At 42.2% G+C, this 13,393-nt stretch overlaps 1 protein-coding gene across 5 annotated transcripts in view; it reads right to left on the bottom strand.

Annotated features, from left to right (window-relative positions):
* The window catches only part of LOC124296972 (DNA N6-methyl adenine demethylase-like), a 93,838-nt gene extending 80,647 nt beyond the window's left edge, over positions 1 to 13,191 (bottom strand). For all 5 annotated transcript variants that reach the window (XR_006906492.1, XM_046747480.1, XM_046747492.1 and 2 more), the window contains exon 1: positions 11,403 to 13,191. Coding sequence is in view for 4 of the 5 variants with exons in the window: in XM_046747480.1 (XP_046603436.1) it covers positions 11,403 to 12,461 (1,059 nt within the window). In the remaining variant the exon portion in view is untranslated. The remainder of the gene's footprint in view (positions 1 to 11,402) is intronic.
* Positions 13,192 to 13,393: the final 202 nt, after the last annotated feature.

The raw sequence follows: 13,393 nt of genomic DNA, 5'->3' as shown, positions 1-13,393 counted from the left end.
CGACAAAAGTTGTATGTTTCATTCCTGGTTGTTTTTCGTGGTGACGTTATTTTTTTTTTCCTTCATCTTTTGTTCTTCAATTTTTTTTTTTTTTCATTTTCATTTCTTTTTATTTTTCGTTTCTCGTTTCTTCACGGTCGAAATAACTGCAGCATGTACGGGTTTGTCTTTATGTAATTCTCCGAACCAACCGCACGGTTTCCACTTTATTTATGATCGATTTTAAACATTCAAAGCTGGACAATTTATCCTACATCTTACTTACTTCAATCTTGATTTTCTTCTCTGCACATGCGAACAGAGTTTTCTTTTCTTTTCAATCGAAAGTCAACTTACTGCGAGTAGTTCTGGCTGCTGAAAGCTTAAAGATCCTTGTTTCTAGCAAGCTTGAAAATGTAGACGCAAGTCTCGAGTAACCAACAATTCTCTCTTCATGGTTTTTACCCCCTCGCAGCTCTTCGTAAAACCATGATTTCGGAGCTCCGTTATATCAGGTAAAATTTTTTGCCCGTCATTGCGACACCGACGTTAAATTTCGTTTGATGTTTACGTATTTGAAAGGAATGCCAGCTGCAGTACACAATTTTAAAACGCTGAGCGAACCCCTCTACGCTTCGACGCTTCGACGCTTCGACGCTTCCCTTATTTTTTATTTTTCTTTTTTTTTCTTCTTTTTCAACCGATCAATCGGCCGCGTCCCAGACAACCGATTCTGCAAATGTGCAAGCAAGACTTCCTCCGTCCGAGGCCTTACAAACTCTTCTCAATTTCTCGATAAATCGAAATGAAGAAGCCAAAAAACGGATATTCACCACTCTCGTTTGACTCTCAACTCCCGAGGCCTACGGTTACTCGGTGAAAAGGTGTGAGCACACAATCCTCGGTACTTTCGATACCAAAAGTTCCTCACCTTTTCCGGTAAACGATGATTAATTCAGCGAGTGTTTTCGACATCCACGAGGCTCGATGCTCGAGACGTCAAGAGACGCGCGGATACGTTTAGACGAAAGCTCACCGAGTCGGAGTCGCGTTTTACGCGGTTTTGTAGAAGGAATCGACTCTTTCAAGGGACTGTACCCATCTTGACGAGGTTTAAACGTTATATACTTTTGAATACAACTTTCGGTTAAGTTTATTCAGGTTCTGATAACCGGACGATAAGAGGACACAACGCTAGGTTCAGGGTTATCAAGCCGTAGGCCAACCAACTTCTCGGCGTTATATGTGCTAAAGGAAAATAAAATTGACCCGGGGATATCGTCGTGGCCTGCTACTATACGAGGAGCATGTGTTTTGATACACGCTGCATTCATCGCGCCGTTAGCCACCGTCATTCCTCACGCTGAAATTTTAATATAACCCACGCCTCGTTGTTGTTACACTGGCGGAAATAAAGTTGAGGATACGACGAGGCGGACATCACGGTTAATAAGAATGCGAGGCTTACTTACACTCTCATTATATTATTTCTGACTCAACTTGCTTGTCACTAAAAAATTTCACGGCCAGATTATCGCTTCCTACGTTAAAAGGTTTGTAGATATAAAGTTCATCCTTTCTTTTTCGATTTTTTTTTTTTTTACATATATGTATTACGTACATTATAAGTTTGGTCTTACTTCGCGATAAAAAATGTACATTTTTCATTTGACGAAAAGAAGCGGAGTTCGAATTTCAGAAGTGCGGAAGATCAAGAAAGGAAATATTCTTCTTACTTATATCATATCATCACTAAGCGGAATTGAAAGAATTTTAATACTGCAATATAAATATATTCGAGAATCGATGAGTTGATAATTAAGACCTCAATTATTTTTTCAAATTAGCAATATCTTTGAAATTTATCGGAAAGAAGAAAAAAAAACTTATCAGTATTAAGAAATTTTTCAACTTTTAACGCCCGATCCTAAAGATATTTTTAATTCTTCCACGTACACGATAATTGTGAGATGTCTTAATATTTCAGATGGTTAATCATTTGACAGGACATATACGAGTACTTCGTTTTACTCAACCGAAAAACCCTCGAATCGTCGCGATCTGCGGGAGGCTGAGTTCTCTAAACAGAAAGGTTTAAAAATTAAAAATTAAAAACAAAAAAAAAAAAAAAAAATTCCGCGCCGAGATTTCGGGAAAGGGGGATATGTGATAAAATGGCGTCATGCCTAACCTACCCTAACCCCGAGAACGAGAACGAGGGGATATGGGAGGGCCCAATTGACGCACGTGTGTCCCCTCAGTCCGCGTTCGTTGGCTCGTCGTTTGTCGGTTCCGTATGCATACACCGGGCGTTAAGCGTGTGGGGAAGTTGTGCCATTGGTTGGATCCTGCAGCAGAGGGGTGGCAGGCGATCGAATGAACCGGAGGCAAAACCAACCCCATGCCGCTGGATGCGGGGCGTCCCGCTTTTCTGCTCTGCTCTGCTCCGCTTTGCCCGGCTGCGTGAAAATTATTCGAGAATCCGGCAATTGGGAAATTCCGTGAAATTGGGGTGAAAATTACTAGGCTATGCTTTAAATTTCACCTCCTCGCTACCGGCGCTGCTGACTCCTATCTACCGCCAGCACGCGCTCTCGCCCCATCCCCCAAGCCCTCTCTTCTTCCTCTCTTTCTCTCTCCGGCTGCTCTAATAAACGCTCTTTTTACGCAGAATGGTCCGTTCGTTCGTTGTGCGTGGGCGTTTTGTTATTTTTTATTTTTTTCATCTTCTCTCTCTCTTTGTTTTTTTCTTTTTTTGCATCCTGTTTTCTCGCCCCGTCTCCAATCTCAGGCACTGGGTTGTTCTGATTTAAACGACAACGACAACGACAACGACACGAAACTTTTTAGCTAAGAGTGCATCGCCCGATTTCTGGTCCGTTTGTTACTATTTTTTGACCCCCTCTGTGTAAGGTACACTTTTCAACGGATAATGCTCGGCATTTCGACGAACTCGTTGTACCGAAACAAATGTGATCTTAAAGCGATTATCAACATAATACGAATTGTTTCAAATCAAACTTAATTCTGCTAAAGCATAACGATTCAGGAAATGGAGAATAACTTTCTTCGATTCTCTTTCGAAGATCGGGGTAATTAGTCACTGATATCTACTTCAGTTTTGGAAAAACTTTGTGTGTTTCGGATGTGACAAAAAATTGGCTAGGAACCAGGTTCGAAACTGGAGACTAATCAGATACCGTGAAATGATCTTCATCCAAATCCGCCAACACTTTCTACTCGGTCAAATGAGATGCGTAGTTTGTAGTGTAAAAAAAATTTCACCGTAGGTTTGAAGTCAGTGGTCCATAAGACCCTGGTGAAATCCTATACGCTTCAAAGAAGTCGAAAGAATTTCCTAAACTAACGTAGAAACTATACCTATATATATACGTAGAACTGCTTCTTCTTATTGCGAGTTCACCGAACCTTGTTATATATTTCACTTTTAATTAAACCCCCGGAGTTGAGAGTTCGCCCGCAACGATAACGCTGCGACCTTTGACCTAGACTAGACTCTGCATGTAGAAAGAGTGCTTTTCCTTTCTATTTCAAGCTATATATATAGTGATGGCATTTCTCTCTATCTACACGGGCGACAAGCAAGTTTCAAACATTTTTCCACGCATCTTTACACTCTTGATATATGTTTGTGAGGAACTTACTTCTTCGAGAAAGAAAAAAAATTGAGACAACGAGACGTAAATTTGCAAACAAAGTAAAATCCGTAAGCGCACGAACTATATGTCATCCGAGTGAAAAAAAGTTTTTCAAAAATTCACGCGGCCCAGTTCTCATTCAAAGTTTTCAACACCATTTACTGATTTTTTGGTCCGATAGCTTCTTTTCCTATCTTTTTTTTTTATCCTACCGACAATGAGGTTCGGGCATGATCATCCGCAGAACCTTTCGGAGCGCAAATCTCGTATTTATCAGATACACGGTAGTCAAAGCATGAAATTCGTTATCGTACGAGGCGGTAAAATCGAGCCGTTTGTCAAAAAACCTTTGAAATTCGGTACAGAAAATTCCACAATGAAGAGAGATTTCATACAACGTACAGAACAAAAATGTACGCATACATGTATAATATAATATATAATAATAATACCCAAGTGTGTTATAATACAGTAACTACTGATGCGTTATTTTTTATTGCTTTAAAATGTGAAAAAAGATTTCTTTGACAAACTTCGTCTTTTCATTTCACCGTTGGCGAAAAAAAAAAAAATTCTCATAATTATCATAGGAATGCTGATAACCCTCGCGGAAAAAAACCCCAACTTGGGTGTAAATTCGTCCCCCTAACTTTTTTCTTATGGGAAATTAGCATTATCTATGAGTTGGGGGTACGAATTTACACCCAAGTTGGGGTTTTTTTCCGTAACGGAAGAGTAGAAAAATAACAACGTCATCAGTCAAGTTACATATTTGAATAAAAATTTCTGAATTTTTGAAAACTTCAACAACTATTTCTGGTGATAAGACAAACGTCCCGAAGAAACATATTTCGCGAATAAATACAGCAGCAAGGCCATTTTACAAATAACTCCGAACATCTATAAAAAAAAAAAAACTGATTACAAATGTATCGAGGTGTATAAAAATGATGAAAATTTAACCAGACTCCTGGATTCGCACGGCGAAAAATTGAAGGGGAAAAGTGAATGAATGAATATAGAGAGAAGAAAAAGGAGGAAAAATGTATATCGAAGTGGGTACGTCGTACTTTCCGACGTGGGCGGAACTGCGAAGGTCGGCTTCTGTGGGACAGGTGTTGGTTGTATACAAGCCGGGGAAAGTCTTCCCGAAAGAGAGAAGGAGGGTAAGTGAGATCGGGAGATCGGGAGAGCGGGAGAGCGGGAGAGGAAGTCAGGAAGAGGCTTTCCCTCGGGATAAAGAGGGTGTTAAGTTAGGGGTGGGGGAGGGACGAGGGGTTGTTGTGACGGCGAGTCAGCCTATATACCACCGTGTTCAGCCCCAGTCGTTCATCTGTCATCCGACACTCCTTTCCCTGCTTTATTCCCGCTTCATTCCCGCTCGGCTCAATTCTGCCTCAATTCCAACACCGCGGATTCTTCCAACTATTCCCGCGTTACTCCCGGGCGCCACCGGCGGTTTAGTTCGTCCCACATGCCCGAAGGTACGCGTGTTGGATGTCTCACCGACTTTGACCGCCCTCGTGCCATTGCACCAGATCTGCATCCCGACCAACTCGCCTGAAAATAAGCGACTCGATATCTGCGCGCGAAAACGAGCGAAGCTCGTCGGACGAAAAGTGAAAGCTGACTACGAATTGTCGAGTTCGTAATTTGGGAAGAAAAATTGGAGACACATACGTTCGTCGAACGATACTTCCGGTCACGCGGTAAATCGATTTTAACAATCCGTGCAAAATCAAAGAGAAAGAAACCTTTCTTCGAGAAGGATAAAACGAGGCTTCGCATTTTATTTTTTATTCAATTTCTCATTTTTGACAAACGTAAATGGTGACCAAAGGGAAAAGGTGAAAGCGAAGGATTATTTTTGCCGATCTTGATTTTTATCCTTTTTTTATTCTGAAAACAGTTGGTATCACTCGTGTTATTTTCCGCGAAATATTGACGTATTAGAATTTGTACGAAAAACTTTGTGATTATCACGTGTCACGGAATTGTCACCGAACGACGATGCCTCGTAACGTTGCAAGAATAAAAAAAAACATCAACTGCGGACAATTTCTTTCCTCTCGCACTCTTTTCTGCATAATTGCTGCGATCGTTTTCTTCCGAACAAACAAATCAATTAAAGAAATATGCGATCATCCCGTTGGCAAGTTTGCAAACGTGTATTGACCCGTGAGTCACGCGCTAGCTATGACTCGCAGCGAGCGAATATGTAGATATCCGCGCGGCTCGAGATGGATAAATAAACAATAGTCAGTGCGGCACGCCGTCATTGCGCAATCCCCAAGACGAATATCGAACTCGCAATCGTCCGATGAATTTTCCTAACTTGTATCTTCTGCTTGCGTTTTATAAGACGATTTAATTTTTAAATTAAAAAAAATCGGCCGTTTTCCCCGTTCGGAAAAATATCCAGCAAAATATCATCATAGAGTATCACTCAGCTCTCGTGCAATACAAATTTTCACAAAAACTAACGACGCAGCGGTTTTTTTTTTCAACGGCTTGATTTTCCCTAGTCTTAGAAATTATACGACCGACGATCCGGTATCGACGTCATAATATCCGACGAAAAGAGAGAGAAATAAAGAGATGGACAGATAGAGGGACGAAAGTGAGGGGGGCGGGGGAGGCGGGGGGGGGGGGCACGTCAGCCGAAGGGGAAGGGGGGAAAGTGTGGGGTGCGGAAGGGAGGAGAGGGGGAAGAAGGAGAGGAGGGGAGAGGAGAGGAGAGGAGAGGAGAGACATCATCTCGAATTGCCAATAATCAATAGTACAGCCGTAGTTCCCAAACAAGACAGAAAAACACGTAGGTACAGAATTGTGCGCCCTGCTGCTGCTGCTGCGGTTCATCGCTCTTTCGACGACTATATTTTTCGCGAAAAACATTTCGCCGTTTCGTACCGTGGGATGAAACCGTTCTATCGTTAGAATCGCTGAAAACTTTCCACAAGGCGATATTTTTTTGTTTTTTTTCTTTAAAAGAAATTAGCAAATTAGCTTTCGATGTATTTGGAAAATTGCTTGTTCAATTTGAAGAAACAATAATTGGTCAAGATCAGAATAAATTCATTATAGCAGGATAAAATTTTTAGACGTCCGCGTGAATCCGAGAAGAAGGTTCTTCGTATTGTACCTACTCACTTTTATATATTTTTTTTCATTTCAAACAAACAATGATTCGTTTCTTTCTGCTGAGTTCTTGATAAACTTCATTTACACGGTGAAGCATAGAGAAGTTGCTATTTTTTTTTTTGGAAAAACTTTGAACTACCGCTGCGGAAATTCTTGAACGAGTTTTACAAAATCTCACGTACGGAAGATATCCAGAGTACGGTAATTGAACAAAAGGAAATAATTAATTTACAAGTTTTTTAAAAATCAGTTTAAATATGCACTGAATGATATGAGACTTACTCTTTGTGCCGAAGAGATTTACGTGAAACCGTCGGTTTACGCGATCAAATGAATCACTTTGAAAATATGAATAAGAATTAATTAGTTTCTTTTTTCGTAGATCCAGCAAATGGTAAAAGCATCCGAAAGGCTGAGAAAGAAAAACTCCGTCTGCAGTTGACGAAAAGTTCCCGTTATATATTTTCGAATTGTGCCATGGCCGTTCTCATGGAACATAATGTGATAATCCGGCAAAAAAAAAAAAAAAAAAAAAAAAAACGAGAACATGGAAAATAATTTCAACTAAAATAGCATCGACTATCAAAGCGGGAGATTAATGGGAGGTTTTAATCAACTCAACGAAATAGATATACACAAATACCGTAACAATTTCAACCGCAAAACGGCAAAAACAAGACGTATTACATACAACGTTAGGCTGCATATTCTTGCGGCAATGCGCGCGTATATTCACTTTGTGGGCGTATGTATACACATGCGTATCACTGCTTGCGCGTCCGTAAGTTCCCAGAGATTGGATGACCTACGAGAACAGACCGTGAACTTGGCTGGACGATAAGATCCCTCGAACGGCTCGCGAGCTCTCAAGGCTTACGTACACTTGCGTACCGTACAGGCGACAAAATCTAAGACGTCGTCGCAGTCTTACGACTTAATCGTACGAGTACAACGCATAACAGCGAATTATGCATGAACCGAAATCACACTGATTGAATAATTCTTACAAGTTTCCATCCTCGGACGACGGTTCAACGTATATGAGAGATTATGGTTTTGACCACGTTACACGCAATCGTAAGAACATATCGTTAAATTATATTACATACTGTAATAAAGAGTAGATGCATTGCAAATTTCATCGATATAAATGAATCGTTATTAAAGATCCAACTTTGGAAATATTGTCGCAAAAGCGAGGTGTAAATTTGGCACCTAATGAACAGCCGATGCAAGTTTGCGGTATTTGAATTTCCGATCGACAAGTATCCGGGGATGGAAAGGCTTGAATGAAAATTGGCGAGACGAAAAGAAAAATAAAAAAAAAAAAAAAATAGACAAACAAAAAACAACAACAACAAGAAGGAGGAAAAGCTAGCGTGACGCAAACCCTCCGCCCGTAGGGTGCGGGGTGGAGGTCGAGGAGGAACATCAGCACCCTTCGATTCAATGTCGGCGCAATAATAAACCACCACCGGTTTATCTGTATTTCTGTATTTCTGTATTTCCCTCTGGGATTCTCGCCGCATCCAGGCCAAGTTCAGGCTATATATACCCTCCTCGCACCGACGCGACGCGCAAGCTCTCACACAGCCGCCTAGCCGGCCGGCTATTACACGGGAAACCTGTGCCAGCTTTCGCTCTCGTTCACAGGCGCCGCGCATCCCGCTGCGTCAAACGGCTATCTACTTGAATGTCATCCCGGCGTTTAATGCACATAAAAATCGGATCGATTCGGGTGAGAACGGGAAGAAAAAATTCCTCGCGTCGATTCCCGTCGAAAAAATGCATCACCTCGAGCTTTTTTCCTTTCTTTTCTTCTTGTAATTCACAGACGCTCGCAAAAAAAAAAACACTTCGGAACGTAAAATATTTTACAATTCGTATATACCGTGTCTACTTGTTCTTACCGTGAAACTATACTGAATTTATTAGCTTTATGTAATACAGTTAGCTTTGTGATAACTTTGCAATTAGTTGGATAATTATTTGTCATAGCTGTATAAAATATTTCTGGACTGTTGGGTAGACGCTACATCGTGTATAATATGCTCAACTTGATGATATCCGTACCTATGGGTATAATGTAAATTTTTTTTACAATCGGCGTAAGGCGTAAAGCAATCCCAAAATTTCAAAACAGCACATGTTCGATCGTACCGCGAAGTTTTCGAAACAATTATCGTTTTAGAATAGCTATACGAGATCTTGAATCTTGAAGAAATCTGATGATATCTACATGAAACTTGGTAGGTATAAAAAATTTGTCCGAAACGAAGACAATGTTTCATGTTAAATAACAGTTTGGAATTTCCCAAATTTTCATCCTCACCGCCTACAAACCGCTCAACAATAGCGAAAAGAACAAATTCAACACAATCAATTTTGATATGGACGTTAAACGTGGAGGAATCAGGAATCTTAAAAATAAGCTATCACAAAACTTTTCGAACCTTTTCGAATCACGTTCATTTGACTTGAAAACTTTTTTTAATCTTATGAGGGGCACATTTTTCTGTTGAACAAATTCAAAAAATCATAGGTGATATATAGGTTTTCAGGATCGCTGATAACGATTCTGAAGTCATAATTAATTTTTCGAAATATCCAACTTTAAAAAAAAAAAAACTATCGAACGGAAAATTCTGAACAAAATATATATTATAAAACCGTGTATAGGGAATACGTAAACAAAATTACAGAACCTCAGCTGTCTACGTTACAAAAAGACCGATTTGAAAAAAAAAAAAAAATAACTAGTTCTTTTCACGTTAAACGTTTATAACAAATATGCGAATAAATAAATTATTTCAATTTTACATGAAATTTTAATGACTCGAACGCCCTACAGTCTAAAGAGTGTTTATGCGCATGTAAAAAGTGCAAAAATATATTAGAAATATGAAAAAAAAACTGAGACCAAACACTGCCCCTCAAAGGGTTAACCACAAGCCCGCAGGTACGAAGAACGAGAAGCATCATACATCATCAAGCATAAAAATATCGTCCCAAATCTGAATCACCCAATAACGTGAAAACGCAGGTATGCGTACATATATTTATACATATATATACACCAGTTATTGCGCATCATCATCCCATTTCGGGAAAGCTTCGCGCCTATTCAAGTTCCAGATTCGCTTCTCCCGCTCTTTCTCGCTCGTTCCTTCCAGAGGACGGTGAATATTCGATCCGCTCGACATTTACCGTGTGCGTTCACACGACACGGGGCCTGATCCTAACGACTGAGAAACTGGGGCTCCAAGGGTTAACTATACGCGCCTCTTTTGTACCCATCCGGGGAAAGCGATTCTCGCCAGTCTACTTCCTTCAATTCGGCATTTCTCGCGCGCGGAACGGATATCTTAAATCTTTTTCAGACTATTTGTGAGGATCTGATTCGCGGGAAAAATGAGCGAAAAAAATTAGAGTTAGTACGAGAAAACACCGGAGTTTAAGTCTTTTCAACGTATTGAATCGTTATACAACCTTTTCTCAAATTGTTTTTAGCTCGGTTTGCGTTCTTTGGAATTGTTTCAGAATCATTTATACCACACATCGATATTCATCGTATCATAGACGCATCAGAACTGCGGTATTTCTTCTCTTTCCCCAACTCTTCATTCAGACTATGGGTCCCCGATTTATTCTAAACCAATTTTGAACATCAGAATCGATTCGATGAAACTCGCACCCAGTTGCCCGAAAGCATCTCAAATCATCATTCTCTCATACTCGACATGAAATCATTTGCAATCTGATCGCTAAATATAACAATTGCGTTTTCTGAGCGGACAACCGACGATCAACACCGACGTAATTCACCTTTCTTTCTTGTGTACAGAATTACCAACTCTTTCGCGCGTACGTCAATATTGTATCCGCAATGAAAAGCACTCGCTTGTGTAATGATTACTTGCAAGCCCTCTTTGTCCTTAGGGGCTGTTTGAATCACGGTATGCGTATAAATGAACGCCCTCCTTCCTCCCCCTCCCAGCCTGGGACAGGATCCGTTGTTTCCTCTCGGGTTATCAGTGTAAGCTACCTGCCTGTTTATACGTATTATTGTAATCGGTATGAGCAAAAATAAAAAACTAAACCGATCAGCAGGTTATTCTTGCTGTTTGGCCACGTGCTGCTCCACGTGTCGAACCAAACGTGTAACCGGAGTAAGGTCGATAAGGTTATACGTACATACGACGTAGAAAATTTCGTTTGCGCAATACTCGGAATCGAAATGACGCATCCGATTAGTCTAGAAATCCAAGACGTTGTGGTGTTTGAGACAACGATGACAGGTGTTGGAAAAATACGTACTGCACGTTGATTCGATTTTTGGTGTACGATTTTTTCATCTGACTTAAAACTAAGTATACGATATGATACGGGGATAAGATAAGAACGATTCGTAAAGAATAAAGACAAATCCATTTGCCAAAGTTTATTACGGCAACTTTGCCAAATGTATCCGATGTCACGACTGAGTAAGTCGCGAGTGTAACTTTGCCGTGCGTCATCGCGATGTGGGAAAAGAAATTTATCCTTCGCGTGGAGAAATCGTTATAAGAGGTACGCGGAATGCTGAATCGGGGTTAAAAATGAATTTTGTCAATTTCGACTCACCTTTTTCTCGGTGAGTTTCTCGCATCGTCTCATCTTGCATATCTGATGGCTCTTGTCGTTGCGACAGGGGGCGCAGTCCCCGCAATTGTCCTTCCTCTGGCACCCGATGCACTCGCCGCATCGTTTCCGCTTCTTCTTAGCGGGTTTATCGCCGAGTCCGCCCTCGCTGTCCCCGTCCCCGATCCCGCCGCCGATGTGATGCTGTCCTCGATTGGCGGTGGAGGAAACAGCAGCCACCTGCCCGGAGCTCTCGACGTTGGCCCCGTCCTCGGACTCCATGGAACCGGCTCGAATTTTTCTCCTCTCCTTCTTCCTGCCGTCGATGTTGACGCGCGAGGTCGGCGTGTCGAGGACCGTCGACATCGGGTTCTGAAAGTTGGTGTGATGTAGCTGCGGATACTCCGGCTTAACGACGGTCAAAACGGCGTGATGGGGGTGCCCGGGTGGCGGCGGAAACGCCTGCACCGGGTTCGAGCCGAGCAGCTGGATGTGCCTCTCGTCAAGTAGCTGCTGCTGGAGCGCCGGAACCTCGCGGGCCTGAACGGGGGCCGGGACGAGGGGGTAGCCGACGGGCCCGCGGTGGGGGTGGGGGGTGGGCAGGGGACTGCCGAGGGTGTGGAAGCTGGGAAGACCGACGGCCGTGACGGGGGGCGAGTGGGACACCGAGGCCGGGGAGAGGGGTGTCAGGGCGGTGAGCTGGGGCTCGGCTTCGCTGGGGGCGGTGAACTGACTCGCGAAACTCGGGAGGCCCTCGCCCCCCGCCGCGTTCTTCGACTCCCACGGTCGGTACTGGCTGGCGAGGACGACCTCGCCCCGGGAGTCGATCAGCCGACCGGTGAGGCCCTCGTAGTAGTCCCAAGATGAGGTCAGGCCGAGGCCCACGTCCTGGGGGTGGAGGGTCGTCAGGGTCGTCGAGCTGTCCATGGCGCCGTCGGCGAAGCTGCTGAAGGGCGGAAGGTGGCGGGAGGCCGTCTCGCCGGGACCGGAATTCGGCGAGGTCGCGGCTGCCGGAGGGCTCACCCTCTCGGAGGCGACCTCCTTGGTCACGTCGGCGCTCATCTTCTCCGCCACATCCTTACGGCCGTCCTCTCCTCCCCCTGCGAGTTCACCTTTCGTCGAGGAGGCGGCAAGGCTGCGTCCTGTTCGCTCCCGATACCTCCTCTGTCGAACTCTCTTTCGCCCCCGTCGCCCTCCTTACCGCATCCAAGGTACGAATCGTTGCGAGTCAAATTCGGACCTCCGCAGCAACGACATCTGGCAATTTCCTCTTTCCCCTTATCTTACTTTACTTTCCGCAGACGCTCTACTCAGATTCTTGGATATAGTCGCGCGCAGCCTCTGATCGTTCGCTTTATAATTTATATATGAATTTACGTGTGTGTGTGTGTGTGTGTGTGTGTGTCTATAGATATATATATATATGTATATATATATATATGTATATATGTATATATTTGTGGGCTCGTGCGGTGTGCAGGTGCGGATATTTATTATACAGGCATTCAGCGATTGTTCCAAAATGTTTAATCTTTATCTTTTTGTTTCTATCTTAATCTTTATCTCTTTTCTACAGCTTTGTTTAGTCAATTTGTGGAGTGGAAGTATTTAGGGTAAATTTTTCTTCACTTTTTTTTATTTTCCTTTGTACTCGTCAGGTTTAGGCTACGCTCTGAAGTAGATCGGTTCGTCTGAATAATCCTTTTGTTTTTCTTTTTTTATACCTTCGCTTCGAATATTATTATCGTTACCTTTATCAATATTATCGTTACAACTATTAATATTATTATTATTGTTGTTATTACTATTATTACTATTATTATTATTATTATACTTAGCGATATTAATAATATTGTTATGAATATTATTATTGTTTTTTGTTTTCTTTTTCTTTTTTATATATAAATTTTTAGTTTACTCGTTTTTTTTTATAATGGTAAGTACTTTACTTACGTTTTGAGTACATCAATTTTTCTACTTTTAGAGTTTAAACT

Source organism: Neodiprion virginianus, chromosome 1, assembly GCF_021901495.1.
Source record: "Neodiprion virginianus isolate iyNeoVirg1 chromosome 1, iyNeoVirg1.1, whole genome shotgun sequence".
In the NCBI taxonomy this organism is placed as follows: Eukaryota; Metazoa; Arthropoda; class Insecta; order Hymenoptera; family Diprionidae; genus Neodiprion; species Neodiprion virginianus.
This window is presented reverse-complemented; position numbering and strand designations above follow the sequence as displayed.